Source organism: Puntigrus tetrazona, chromosome 20, assembly GCF_018831695.1.
Source record: "Puntigrus tetrazona isolate hp1 chromosome 20, ASM1883169v1, whole genome shotgun sequence".
Lineage (NCBI taxonomy): Eukaryota > Metazoa > Chordata > Actinopteri > Cypriniformes > Cyprinidae > Puntigrus > Puntigrus tetrazona.
Window position 1 is genome coordinate 13078121 of NC_056718.1, and position 15771 is coordinate 13093891.

At 39.7% G+C, this 15771-nt stretch overlaps 1 protein-coding gene across 9 annotated transcripts in view; it reads right to left on the reverse strand.

The window, feature by feature from the left end:
* The window catches only part of epha7 (eph receptor A7), a 74703-nt gene extending 63178 nt beyond the window's left edge, over positions 1-11525 (reverse strand). For all 9 annotated transcript variants that reach the window (XM_043220042.1, XM_043220040.1, XM_043220037.1 and 6 more), the window contains exons 1-3: positions 11339-11525; positions 9866-9930; positions 7980-8649 (exon numbers count right to left, since the gene is read on the reverse strand). In XM_043220042.1, the coding sequence (XP_043075977.1) occupies positions 7980-8649; positions 9866-9930; positions 11339-11432 (829 nt within the window). In that variant the 5' untranslated portion in view covers positions 11433-11525. The remainder of the gene's footprint in view (positions 1-7979; positions 8650-9865; positions 9931-11338) is intronic.
* Between the last annotated feature and the right edge of the window lie 4246 nt (positions 11526-15771).

A 15771-nucleotide genomic window follows, 5' to 3' on the forward strand; every position in this document is an offset into this window, starting at 1 on the left:
AACAGCTCAACTCATCCCAATAGCATCTGCCCAGATGGCTTTCCTGGCACATGATATGTTCTGTGATAGCGGAAAAAAGGAAACATGAAATGTCACTTTTACAGTGAAAAGAAGCGCTTTTAGAACAAAGCGGCCTTTTACCAAAAATTTTAAATGCCTCAGGTGAAATGCTTTCTTCCAAGTGTAAACGCTGGTCTCTTGTTTGCGGCTGATTGCAAAATAGAAAATGGAAGAATATCCCGAGGCAACCGCATTTCCCCTTTCACGTCATTCGGCCTGATTTACTGCATTGATTAACAATAGGAAAACAAAGACATTTTGATAGCACTTAATTTTACACTCCTTTTCCACATGTGCATACTATGTACTTATAGTAATCACTATAACTAGGGACTAACCCTTAACATACCCCTAAACCTAACCCTACCCCGTGTAGTTTCTTAAGTGTAAGTACTTCCTTGAGTAAGTACACTGTAAAGTTATACTATAAAATAAAGTGCAACCGAAAATGTAACACATAACAAACGACGCCACAAATGACTTGCTATTGGAAATTGGATTGAATTTTTTTTACATGTGAAAATATAGTTTGCATGTGAAAATATAAATTTATTGCAAAACTCTATCAATCGTATGGACATCTTGAGTTAGCTCTTCCTCCTTAAACCTGTTTTCTAAACATAATACACACAGAATTTACTTCAACTATTAATATTTACAGCAAAAAAAGAATGAATAAATAAATAACGGTTAAGTAACAATACAAAGTGAAACTAAAGCAACGGCGGCTTAAATAATAAACCTGTTTTTCTTAATTGTCTTTTTGTTTCGACGTAGATTTTGTGTGTTATGAAGTGCCGATGTGGTGTGCAGCTGGCACCGTGGTAAACAACCCCAAAATTTGGTCTTTTCTTAAAGGATAAAAAGCAAAAGATCTTCTTAAGGGCGCTACGACCATAGCTAATCGGATATAAATCAAACCTCCGCCATCAGCAAGTTATCCCTCACATACCCCGGGACACACAGATTGGATGACTTTGCAGCTTTGACAGAGGTGACTAAGTGCACAATGGCGAAGCGGCAGAGGTCCCTCATTATGAAGCCAAACACAGCCGTGACCTGTCCAAACCTGCACGGACACACACCCATTTGAACAAACACACATCCACGCAACCCCCGAAGCCGCCCACGTAGAGACTAAACGGAGATACAGCACTCAATCAAGTCCCAGCATCACCGCTGGTGATCCATGAAAAACTAACACGAGGCACACATTTCCATCTTCCAATAATCATCTCCTCAGACAAATGATGGTTTCATGTAGTCTTGATTACTGTGCCGCTCATAGCTGTCCCCGCAAAAGTAGAAGAACAGCATTACTTTCTAATTTTATTGATTCTTCTTTGGCACAATGTGTTCACTTCGAGTTACATTCAGTAATAACTTGGCCAAGAGACAGCGCTCTGTGTGTGTGACATTTCTTCTCCTTAATCTCATTTTATGAGCAGGAGAGAATTTAGTCTGCTTCTCATTAACAAACAGCGTCCCGGCCCCAGCAGAGCACCGCGAATGTGGAACGATTTCGAATGTGAGTTTGGAAAGCTTCAATAAGCGTGCTATTTGTTTAAACATTGATCTCGGAGGATTCGATCGTAAAAGTACACTGTAACTTCCCGAAAACATCAAATTAGTGATGCCTTTTATGCAAACACGGTTTATGTTTATTTGAAAACTTCTCATTAATTTTATCCTTTTCCATGAGCGCTTCTGTTAATTAAACTGCAATTACATCCAGAAATAAATTATTATATAAGTACAAATAAACACCTCAGATTACAAACTGCGTAACAAAAATGTTAAAAACTAAACATTTATACATACACGGTTTTAAGTATATGTGCAGTTTGAAATTTTACATATTTACATTCTTTTTTATTTATAAAGTAATATATGTCATAAAACATTTTTTCCAAGTACTGCATACAAAGTTTTGCCAATTACATTTGATTTCCCCCAACACCCTTAACATTCTGTTTATATAACCACAAAACATCAAAAAACAAATAACCACCCGTCTTTTTCTGGATTCAATCACAAAATGTATGTATCTAAAACATTGTTAATGTTTATTTTAAACATTCTCATTAATTTAATCCTTCTCCATAAGTGCTTTTGTTAATTTAACAAGGATCACGTTTTTTCATTGAGCATTACAACTAATCTTAAAAAATATATATCTTTAAAAAACTTACAAAAACTTAATCTAAAAAAAAAACAGCTAGATAACACAACAAAAACCATTTTAAAAAATTATTTTTGTTTTTCTTAGTTATCTATTCCCGTAATTATATTATAAAACTTTACTGCATACAAATCTTTGCCTATTAAATTCAATTCACCCGACATCCTTAACATCCTTATCCTTAAGACCCTGCAACTTTTAGTCTTATGTATATATCACAAAACATCAAATAATAAATAACCAACCATTACCTGTTTTAAGATACTGTACACAAACTCAGCTTTGCTTTTGCATGGGAAAGTGCAAAACATAAGCTTCTTCAATCCAACAGCGTTGAACACGTAATTCCTATCATGTTTAATGCAAAACTTCTCTTCAACGCAATAAAACTCAAAAGTGACTCAGCAGATATTTATTTAAATTTTTTTTTTTTTGACTCAGCAAGGAAATGCGGCATTACATCAAACGCACAGATTTTGACAGCGAGAACAAAAACTCTGAAGCAATGCGAAATAAATAGCCGGAGTGAATAGCCAGGAATCTTTGTCATTTCGCTGGTAACGTTGTGATTTCCGTGGTGTCACTGGGGTCGCTTGCGGGCTGGGCATGGGGTCAGTGAATATTAACTTCATTTACACATGGTTGCAAACAGAGCAGCTTGCACAATGCAGGCCTGCCTGCTCTGCTTAGTAACGTGAGCAGCCGAGCTGACAGGTCACTGCCAGGCTGGAAGATGGATGAGCTGAGCAGTTGACCCTTGGCTTGCCTGAGGAGCCAGCTCTATGGCTTCTTTCCCCTCTGAACAAAGACCCCCTACCAGCAACCGCCCTGCTCACAACTCCAGCAGCACTAACAGGTCCCGACATCTCCATCAACCCTCGCATGCACACACACACACACACACGCGCGAGCAGATTTTGATAGGCTTAGTCTTTTTAGCTCGACACACCCAACCAAACGTTCTTTTATGCACGCATACACTATGGGCGGCTTACCCCCTTTAGCTGCCTAAACGCTGGCACACACACTTCTCTTTTCGAATTGCTCTCTGCTCATCCGTACTAATGGATGCAATTGGACAAGCGGACACTGTGTTAAAAGCAACAAAGCAGCCGTGTGTGTATTTGTCTGTGTGTGTGTGTGTGTCTTCGGAGCAGCTTTGGCCCGAGGCGACCGGGTGAAAGTGATATGTGACCAGGTTGAAGGCCTTAACACTCAGTGAGCATCAGGGAGGGTCTGTTGTCAGAGTGACTCTCCTCTGGGAGAGCAGCAGAGCAGGAGACTCAGCAGCTCAATCTCTCCCTAAGAGCAAAATCAATAACTTATTACATAACTGCACACTTTTCTCCTTTACAGAGAGAGAGGGGAGAGAGACAGAGAGAAGGAAGGAAGGAAGGAAGTCTTAGGAGGCTTGTTCTAGTATGAAAATATCCTTTTTTACTGTGCTAATATCACAACCAGGACTCCAGAAAATGACAAGGGAGCCATTGGCTCCTATAATGAATCATTTATGAGCCAAATAGCTTTTTTGACAAATTACAGAATCGCTTGAAATAGATGGTTGTTCAGAAGTGCTGTTGTCCATGCTCATGTTTAATCACAGTTATCTGCTGTGTTCTAGAGCCAAAAAGATGCAAATTAAATGCTACATATTTATGCTTTACAAGTTAGTGTAGAACAGCTGCTTTGTTCTCGACTAACTTGATTCAATTTAACCTTGTATTCTCTGTGCTAGACAACAATCAATAAACCATCGGTTCAATATTTAAAAACAAAACATATATTTGGAACTATTATTAATCAGATCAAATCAAAGAATTCAGTCAGTCTATGGTAAAGACTTGAACATACCCCAGACCTTAATGAATGGTCTGGATTGATTCAATAAAAAGAACCAGTTCAAAACATTCATTTGTTACAGAATCAGAAATCACAGCAGTGTTCTTTATTCATGTTTTTTATTTTTTCAAGTGGTGTGAATCCCACCTCAGTGGGTAATTAAATTTAATTATATGTAATTGTATTTAATTATAATTTATTAATGTATTTATTTTTAATTTTTTTAATTGTTTGTTGGCAAACATTTTTTTACACAGTCAGAAGCCATAAAAAATATGGTGAAAATCTTGTGCTTTAATTATAAACAACAGTTTGTTAACCATTTGTCATTTTATCTAAGAACTTTTTTTGATCCAATGAAACAACAGGAAATGTGATTGCGAACACGAAGCCACTACAACACATCAATAACTGGACTGCCGCCAACTGACAGCCCTGACTGACGACACAACACAATGACAGCTCCGCTCGTGTTCAAAGCCACCTTCCATCTGACAAAACCGAAGGGGAAAAGCAAACAGTGCTCCGGGAGCGCGCCGCTCTTCTCCAAGACCCTGGCTGGGCGAGAAGGCCATTATCCATCAGCGGATGATTCTAACCCTGACAGCTTCAGACCCAACGGGCTTCCCCGAGGAACTCGCCTCCGTTTGAATAATTAAGCCCACTTACAGTTCTCTAACGGATGACCGTTTGTAGCCTTTACTTTCACACCTTATCAATCACTTGTGAGTCAGGTCTTTCTATAATCTGCCCGCCTCCAACTCCTGGTGGCATCATTTGAAATGCAAAGCACGGCCTTCACTGAGCCTGGGTCTTGCTCTTGCGTCCCTCCACCCCAGCTACTTCTGCAGCTAGTCTCCACAGCTAGTGCCCTCCTTCTGTGTTCTGGCAATCCATCAGGCTTTGACTAACTTCTGTCCAACTATTTGACATCTGGGAGATGGATGGTGTCAGCGCCTGCCGTTGCCAGTACCTCCTCCTGTTAGCATGTTAGCAAATAGCTAGCTTGTTTTTTTCCCCTTAGAATAATAAACAGAGGCTTGCCTTGTAAATAAAGTAAACTGGAAGAGCAGGTCAACTATCGGTTAATATTAGGCATTTCTTTAGACAAGATACGGTTATTGACGTGACGTGATGTGACTGAGCAGCATGCATTCCAGCGATTGTTCGCGAAAGCTTAACGAAAACAAAGAGATCAATGTCTGTCTACAAGGACTCTTTTTCTGCTTCCAAAGGACTTAGTGTCTCCATTTTCTCTGAGTAGCCACTGTTGAACAGAGCTTCGCAAATGAATAGACGCTATTTTTGCTTGAGCTCTATGCAAATAAACTCTGGCATGCTGCTGAACACTTCAAATTGCTTTTTTTTCCCAACACTCATAACACTCATTCTTGTAACTGTGAGGAGCGGAACTATTGAAAAGCAGGAAGGAGTGAAGCCACGAACAAGGACGGTACAAGAAAAAGTTACGGCATGGTTCATCTAAAACGAGAGTGAGTAAATGATGAATAAAATGTTAACTTTTACAAAAGTAAAAGTCAGCTTATTATTATAGTATATTTTTCAAAATAGCTTATTTTGTGTTTAAAATAAATGATGACTAAATGTTCATTTTTGGATGAACTATCCCACGAAAAAGAGAGTTTTTTGGTGGTGTCCCGAACACATGGCACTGATGGTTTGAGACTCTTCGCAACATTCAAAAGCATCCGCTTAGCTTGTGTTTACGTAGGAGAACAATTAAAATACTGTACCAACGGATGCAAGAGTGTGTCGTGCAAAGGCCGCTTAAAGGAAGAGGAAGACAGAAAAGGGAGGATGAAATGAAAGACACACAATCCTCCATCAGGCATCTGATGAATGAGATGCTCAAAACACACATTTTCAAGGCCCTCCTTAGGTTACCCCACTCAATTTTTAATGCAAGACATTTTAGACTTTATCCCGTATGCATGAGCGTCTGTTTGTGTGCGTATCCGTATATAAATAGTGCAGATTTTATACAGAACATGGTAAGGTGATGTAAAAACATGGAGCTTTTGAAGGCATCAGGGTCACAGCGCCTCGGCCGAACCCCTGAGGGGAGGAAGAGAAAGAAAAGATAAAGAAAAAAGACAGAGAGAGCTGCAACATGAGCTGTATGCTCCTGGAAAGATCAGTCCTCCATATTAAAAAGACCCCTGTCACTCACAGGCCTTCAGCCCCAGATACCGTGCACTGCATTACAGTTTCTCCGGCAGAAAGGGGAAAACACACCAGTATTTTCAGTCTGGTCGGTGCTCGGGGGGAAACTCTGAACAGGCAATTTAATATCGGGAGGATCGCTAAGAGGAAATGCTGATGCGGCAGTCTCATGCTCATTTTATTTAGATTAACTACAGCGGTAATATCACAGCCACTCATGCCAGGAGCAACGCACAACTCATAAAGTGACAATGGAAGAGGGCAGGAATCTAACTGGGTGACAGGGTTTGTTTGTTGCCAGCTCGGAGAGAAACACGCAACATTGTTTTTGAGGAATGTAAGATGGCTTCGTGAACAGCGATTAATTCTCTGGAAAAGCATTCAAGACTTTCTGAGAGTTCAGCGTTGCATGCAAATTTCACTTTTATTTATTTCTTTATTTTTTGCTTTGAGTGAGTAAAAATTCCTAGATCTTTAATAGGTTAAAAAAGGGTGCAACTGTAAAAAAAAAGACATAAAACGCATCCTTTTATTATGCTTAATGTGTGCCAAATAGCCCATATTACATAGAAGCACCATCAACTTTCTCCTTTGCTCCCTTTCCGGCTTTTGAAATGGCTTTCAGCTTTGCAACAACCTCTCAGCGTGAAGCAGCCTTGCCCATTTTAGCTTTTGATAACATAATAGTGTTCTGAAGCACCCTTTACATGATAACTTAATGATGCAGACGTGCATGTGCACCACATAAAAGCTATCCAAACCTCCCAGAGATATCTGTTAAATCATTACTGGTCTGCACACTTGATAATCTATAGATGCGGAGGTGACCCAGATTGGGAGAAAAAGGGATGGACGTCCACTTCAACCACACAAAACCAAGAGGTCCTCTCCCTCGGATCCTAATCATGCGTCACGTGACTGCCGAAAAAACAACGCTTAGCGCCATTAGTGACAGCGATGGCACTCGGAGTGTTTTAGTCTTAATTGCAGTGTACATCAGAGGCGACTGTAATTGCGTTTCTGGTTCGGACACTTCCTAAATAACCCCCGGGCCTCCACTGTTTGTTTTCCCTTTCTGCCGGGGTCACTTGAAAGGTCCGGAGAGGAATCGGGCGACGGGCTGAACCTCCTCCGGACGCGTTGTCGTTTGCGAGCGATTGGTTTGGCTCGGCGCCAAATGGAAAGAGAATAGGAGAGGAAAAGAAAGAGAGCGGGCTCTTTCTGAGAGCTAGGCTGGAGTGCTAGTTATCATTTAATTCCAGTGTCAATGTGCATAAGGCTATAAATTAAGAGCCTACAAATCAAACGACTAACAGGGATTTCAATTATTGTGCCAAGGATTTTTGCCCCCACATTTAATCCATCATTATTATCTCCGCCCAATAAGCATGTTTTTTTTTTTTTTTTTACTCTGCTTTTCTTTTATTAATCGTTCGTCGTCTGCTTTGTATTTTTCAGCATGGTTTGTTTTGTTATTGCATTGCTTTGCTGTAATTCGGATGAATTACCTCGCGTTGGGATAATTCTATGCTTGGGCACTCAGTCAAACAATTGGAACAAAGATTGTCTAGGTAAATGGACACATATGCGAGTCTTACACATAATAATAACTTATTAATTGCTTCATTGTCCTTTCTTCTGTCTGGCGTAAGGTTAATCAGCGGCGCTCTAATACATGCCAACAGATGTGTGCAAATGAAAATAAAGCACTCACGTTCACACGCGTCTCCCTTCTGGTGAAAGCCAGCTTTGCATATACATTTCCCAATGGGTACCAGCCACTCTCCTTCGGCGCTGCAGTGCATTTTGGGGGAGTTGTCGGCCTCCTCCTCTGCGTCACTGACGCATGTTCCCTCCACTTCCACCAGCGACGAGAACTCAGATCCCGTCACAGTATCTGGGAACGTGGCCAGGTTCTCAATAATGGACCAACACTTCTTGTAATACACTTTGACGGAGACCAAAGCGATGCAGGCACCTACATCCTGAAAGGCCAGGTAGAAGCCTCGGCGGGAGAGGGGCCCGATTATACGCACCTCTGTGTTGAGCTTCATCTTTCTTTCCCCCAGGTCACCCTGAGTGAAACTCTCGTCCGCGGCTATAGTGTCAATTTTCACATACTGACTCTCCCTTATATTCCTGCCCACCTCCACATCGGTTTCCTGGTAGTATAAGTTGAACGTCTCCTTGCAAGAGCCGACCACCCCTGGAAGGCTGTTACAATCCCTCAAGGTAAACTTCAGCTCCACAAAAATCCTCTGGGCATCGCCCTTCTCAATCCAGTTAGTCCGTAGCCAATTGTTCTGATTTGGCTCCATGACCTGGCAGACCTGGTATGTGCGAATGGGTGTGTAGTTTTCATCCAAGCCGCTGATCTCTTCCCACTGAGAAAAAGTAAAACGCAGTTAATCATCATTATATTGTGTGCAGTCCTAAAATGCTCAGAACTAACCGCAAGGGAGAATCTTACAGCGTGTTAAAACTGGCCTCTGTGCGAACAAATGCTCCTTGCCGTAAAGATGATCTACACAAACTCATCTGCTGGATTCAGGTCTTTTGCATAAGCTGAGAATTTGAAATGTCTGTCTCGTCAAGCTGATTAACTTTAAATAATTGTTTTTAGCGATCTGCAATTATATGCGCAGTTCTGATAATTGTTGATATCTGTCGATCATTACAAACACTCTAATAAATGTATGGCAAAAATAGCCTCATCCCAATAGTAACTATTTACACAACCAGTCAGAATGTTTCCTTTTATAAACTACACCATACAAACGTTAATCTGAAAAAAGTGTGCTAATACGACATCAAAGTAACTGTTTTAAATTCAGTTAAAACATGCTTTTTGAAAATAACTTTCACACGGGCTTAAATTCAATTTGCGCTGGATGCATGTTGGTTGGGTTTGCGATGTTATTTGTTTTAAAACTAAATGAATTAAAAACTTTTTCATTTGCACAAACACAATAATTTGTCCTCAATGACTGAAAGTTTAGATCTCTAATAATAAACTATAATAAAGTGAGCAGAAGGTACACAAAACAAAGTACGTTGCTACAAAGATGAAAACATTTATGAAGTATAATAAGATTCAATGCATTCAAATCACACGTTAAAATCTCCATTCTTAACTTTTTAATTGCTGTTACTTTTTTAGTTTATTATACTTTTCAGAATGATGTTGTGTTCTAATGAATTCTTAAAAACGCATAAGACTTACGAAAACCACAAAACGTAGGATTGTAACAAGTTAATATACTGAGTTCAGCAGAAAATGATTTTGTTGGCCTTGGTTGAACGACTTTATGACAAGCGCGTCTGTATTTTACGCCTTTTTTTAAACCTTTCATAAACCCTTAGGACGGACAAACAGCTTTTAAAACAAAGCAATGCCACCTTCGCGCGAAGTAAAACCAAATTATCCGTTGTTTAGCGTTTCGCAAACATTGTGATGTGGCGATTTTAAAAAAGAACAACACATTACACCGCCACATAATTTAAGGTTGCGCTCGAAATACTACAAGCAGTCAGCGCAGTACAGAAGAGGTGAAAATCATAAACGTTTGCTGTGAAGTAGAAGTAAAGTTTCCAGCTTACCCCGCTTGGAGGAGACGATATCCATTCCAGCTCTGTCTGCTGCGCCTTTGAATCCAGCAGGATCACTGCCGACGACACATAAAGCGCACTTACAATAATGCATCTTTAATTGCGATTAATGTTTGCCACGCATCTCGCTCATATTCCAGAAGCAATTTTGCGCCGTGAACGAGGGCGGACGCGAACCGAACGTGAGAGAGCGCGCGGATTTGACCCATTTTCAGCAGACGGCGGTGAGGATTTCTGGCAATGAGCACCTCGCACCTCCGAAACCTGCGCGACACCTGTTCGTGTGTCAGAATAACCGACGGGCGCGCTTTCGCTTTTGCTGTAGATCGAGAAATCGCAAAGTTCCTTCGTTTGAAGCGTGAGAATATCGCGCGAATACGCGAGCGCGCGGCGCAGGTTAAGAACGACTTCATCGCGTGCGAACTTAAGCGCTGTTTTGTTATTTAAATGCATTTCGTTGGTGCGTTATCTGGTTTTTGTCTCGCCGTGTGACTAAAAGGAGCTGGTTAAATAATAAATAGTTAGATGAAATACTCCATATATAAAACAAAACTCTAAAAAGGGCATTCGCTGAGTTCAGTTCCTTAAGTAATAAAAATAAATAACATCAATTTGATAAATAAATTCGTCGTTGAGTATGCTCGGTAATCAATAAACCTCTAAGTGGAACTACAGCAAACAGCCATAAGATCAACTGGATCTATTTATACCGTATAGCTACAGAATTGAATGATACTTTAATTTCACGTTTCAGCAAAGAGGCACGATACCTTCGGCTTAGGCTATTATGTAGCTAATATATCCTAGTCGATGTTGATGTGTGATATATATATATTTGCAGCGCAGACATGTATAGTAGAAACACACTGCTCTTTATACTAAATCTGCACTCGGTAACTTGGTAATGCGTGAGCACTTATATTGCTTAATTATTGCAGGAGTTTTTTTATCCCGGGCAAATCCTTTGCTACCACTATCTGAAGCTAGTCCCGTGAGTGTTTTAAAATAATAAGCGTAATACATGTTGCAGTCAAGTTGCAGAATTGACTGTGTACTGCCCGGTTGGTTAACAAAGGCACATCAAGCAGATCTTTTTTTCAAGTTTGGTGTTGCTGTTATCTCTTCGCAGTAAATGGAAAGCACGTAGTGTCTTCCGATTGAACGAGAACGTGATAATGAGGAGATACGGGGCAGCGAGGTTTAAGCTTAACCAGATAACACTGTCTGTGATGTTTAGTTGCGATGTGCAGTTGTAAATCGCGTTCGTGTCTGATTAGCGAAAGGAAATACATGCGTATGATGCGAAACACGGTCAGGCGTATATGTTATGTGCGATAATAATAATAAAAAAAGGCTGTCTGGTTGTCTGTCAGACTGTCGATACTGTATCTGCTCTAACTACTGATTTGCTCGTTCTCCGCGCTCGCGCTGTCAGGATGCAATGAAGGAAACTTTAGCACTCACCCTCTCTTGTGTTCTGTGCTATTCCAGTGTTCACGTAAAAACATAAATGAAGGGAAAATATAGTCCACAAACACGAAACTGAGGTGCAAACCATGGTGCAGTTGAAAGTTGAATAAACAGTGTGCGCTTTTTCCAACGCGGCGTTCCCTTCCCATTGACGACGCTCCGGCAACCAGCTCTGGGTGAATAAAACAGCCGTCTCTCACTCAAATAGCATCGGCAGCTGAGAGGCGGGGCTTAGAGCATTCGGCCTGTCACTCATCTTGACTGACAGAGAGCACACCCACATTTGTCGCGCGAAAGGCTGTCTATGGGAAAACGCGGGCGAATCATGTCGAAGCGAAGGCGGATCCTCGGTTTTGGTCGAAAACCGACAGTGTGGATTCACAAACTTGAAGATTAAATGCTTTGTTGGACAATGTAAAAAGTCGTTTTGTATTAAGAAAAATAGGTAATATTCTAACGCACGACACGAAACACCGTACTGGAAGTTAATACTTAAAACGCGAGTGAATTCATCAAATAGCGAATTCACCAAAACAAACTTTGAGAACCGGTGAGATACCTTCTCTCGAAAACACCACTTGCACGGAAGCCTACTCTATCAAGATAAGACTTGAACCTTGGGTAGGGCAGGCAAGCATGTCACGACATCCGAGGAAACGTTTATATTTTTCCCAAGTCATTGAAGAACATTGCATCATCAGCAGATAAATCCTTAGCAATCCTCGTCATGATGTGTGTCTGGCAGCTCTTTCCGAAACACATTCATAGCTAACCTGTGATGTCAAGACTTTGTTTAGTCACTAACCTAACAGCACTTAACAGCATTACCGTTTAGGTTTTTATTATTATTTATTTATTTTTTATTATTGATTTTTTTTTCAAGCAGACATTTTTTTTTAAAATTGTATTTAATAATACTTAAAGAATTAACATCTCACATAAAAATGTAGGCTATTATTGTATCTGTATTTGCTTTTATGCTTGCTTGTATCTCTTGAAACTCACTATTAAGGATTTTAGCTAATTAGTTGACAAAACCAAGCTTTGTGTACAAATGTACTCCAAAGGGACACGCACTTTAAGTTAAAATTATTAACGTTTACAAATGTAGTGTATTTTAGTGTTTATTCCTTTACTAAGGTTCAAACCTAGAAAGTAAAAATAAAGTTAACAAAAAGTAAGAAATACCTTTGGTGTCAGTTAGTTTTTGTTTTAACAAGTCATTTATTCTTTTATTGTTTATTTATTCATTCAGGCTTCATATTCCTTGACATTTATGACTGACAGGCAACAAGTCTTATTTCTTTGACAAATATACACAGTGTTTTCTGAAAATAAAACTCGTTGATTGGCCGGTGAAGGGCAGGAGGTCTGCTGTGTAGGTATAAAGACATTGAGACAGACAAACACAGATAAACATTGACTGCTGTGTTTTTTAGAAGGTCACCTAATGAAGGAAAGTGCCCTGCTGATTCTGGGCAATGGGTGTGGATGCATTGATTCATTATATGCGTTACTGCTCAAGAAACGTTCACCATGAAGATTGAGCTGCTGGGGTTTTAAGCGGCGCCAAGGAATCGAGATAAACACAAAACACAATTAAAAAGTGTAAAGTTAATTTCCTGCTGCTCAGATGACTTGCCAAATCACTGATAAATGAAAGCATGAAAGGGACCTCATTACCCCCTGAACGTATAATGCATTTGTTACAGGTCACTTATGAATCTCCATTTCCTAGAATGAGTAAAACAACTGTAATTATGCCCCCCAAATATTGATTAATAAACTCTGTGCATCACAAATGGATGGAGGTAGACAAGGACTCATTTCAAGGTTTATTTACCTCTGTTTTCTTATTTATTTTTTTGCTGTTTGGCCTGTTTATTATGCAAATGATTTCTAATCCTCTTTACCCTTGATGCGCACTCCTGTGTTGCACATTTCCATGTTGCTTATTATTGGCTTATTAAACTGTTTTGGATGGACATACTTAAGTAGCCTATATCTTAAACTAGTTCAAATCAACCCACATGGGTGTAAAAACGGCAAGATATCCGGCGTTTGTTTTGTTCCTATGAATATCATCGTCTGAGCTGGATTAAGCCGAGCCATGTACGCATGTATGAATTCATCTTTGAATATTTATAATCAACAAAATGTTCATTAACATTCTCATTCAGCTGAGTCTCGAGTGATAGCGCCAGGCTTTCCAGGTTGTTCACATACTAATTGCACTTTTCTTCGTTTTTGTTTAACTCCCGAAGAAAAAAATATCACAAATCTTCACATTGCATTTTAGCAGCCACATTAGTCCTCATCAGCTTCATGTTGCCATGGCATCGGTTAATTGAATTCTTTTGTTTGAATTGGGATTACACTGTAGTAGTCATGTGGAGATGACGGTTTACGAAAGCGACGTTATACCTGACTCCACATAGAGCTCTTAGCTGAGCCCTCACAAAGAGCTAATCATTTTAGAGGATACTTCATTACGAGTAGGTCTTTCGTGCGTCTTCCCTGAGAAGAATTACCATCCTTCAGTGATAACACCAACCGTTATTGTCATTTTACCAAAATTCATTTCAAATGAAACGGCAGCGGTTGAGTGAAGTGTACTAGACTGCTAAAGCAATATATTAGAAATTACCTACGTTGTTCGAGTGAGGGTCATCCACCACTGTGAGGTCATCTAAATGTTTATTTGGGCCTTAAAAGCAATAGTTTTATTCCAAAAACTGCGGCAAACACGAGGACCCTCAAGGGATACCACTTCAAGTGAGCGAATTGACCACATTTATAAATGTCTGCCTACACTCAAGTGCTTGTAACCAACAAAGAAGGCGTGAAAAAAACTAGGACATGACTTGTTCTAGGTGCTCTTATTATGTCTGATCTTTTTGGCATTTATTTGCGGCGTTTTTCGCAGCACAAAGAGTTTAGACTAGATCTCTTCATCAGCAGGCAATAACATGCCATCCTATTTTGTTATTTTCCTTCAGGACTGCATGTTTTTTTAATAGTTTCTCAGTCAATCCGCAGCGGCTGAACAGCTGAGCCGAAATAAATGGAGGGCCAGGCCAAAAGTACTATTAAATACTATAATATATATTTTCCACTTGTATATAATGAGAGTGGAACACCTTCAGAGCGGCAGGCTGTCGGCCTGATCCCTTCTCTCAGGCTGGGTGGAGCACAGCCGGGCTGTCTGGATTCTTTGAGGGCTTGAAGGGAAAACCACCCAGAGATTTAATATCCAGAGGGACCGAAAGCCTGCTGGACGGATGGGGTTGGTGAGCACTCACGGGAAATTTTTAGTCCTTTTTATAGGCTAGTAATATAGTGTCCCAACAGATCCAGACAAAATGGGGGGTGTTTAATATTACTCAGGGATTATTGCGGGCTGACTAACATTCACCTTACATTGTCTGCTGGTGTAATCACAGATCTAGACCTGTACTGGTTATGTGTTGTAAGACAAGTTGTAAAATGATTATTGTAAAATGACTATTTTTTTTTTTTTTGGTTTCTCGACAGACTTGACTGTGTAAAATGACGTGATATATAAAGGGTAGTTTGGGAGTTTGTAATTTACACTGAATACACATTGCATTGATTAAGTGTGATGGTATTTTACAAAAAACGAATCCATAATTAATGTTGTTCCTTGCACTTTTTACAAAAAAAATGCAATGGCACAACTGTTTTAACACTTATAATAATAAGAAATATTAGATTACCTGAGCACCAAATCGGCATATTTGGACTTCTGAAGGATCATGTGACACTGAAGGCTGCTAAAAAAATTGCTTTATCATCACAGCAGTAAATTAAAATATCAGAAAATGTATATTTATATTTTATTTATGAAAAAAAAAAATTGCACACACACACACACTCACACATAGATGGATAGATAGATAGATAGATAGATAGATAGATAGATAGATAGATAGATAGATAGATAGATAGATAGATAGAATACATGAAGCAAACCCAATTATGCTATACATGAATGTACATATAAGTTCTGTGATTTTTTTGGCTCACTACCACAAACAGCCTACCAGTTTTTTCAATTACAGATTGCCCTTTAGACTGTACACGTTTCTGAAAAGCAACCATTACTTTTCAGGCTAAAAGTGAACTGAAGGAATTTAATCATATCTCCTTTTACCCTTTTCAAAAAGAACAATTAATGAAATTTAACATGTGCATCAATTTCGAACGTCTGTTGTTGCAGGTCACTCCCACAGTGTTTGTCTAGAAGAAAGACAGTGACACCTCATTTGTGTCTGCGAAAGCATGTTGCAGTGATCTGTCAGTTTAGACAGCAAGGCTGTTTAACTGCACTAATTGTCAGAGTAACATGAAAAACAAAGCTCTTTTTATCTGTAATTTAATTAAATACAGAACAACAGTCACCATGC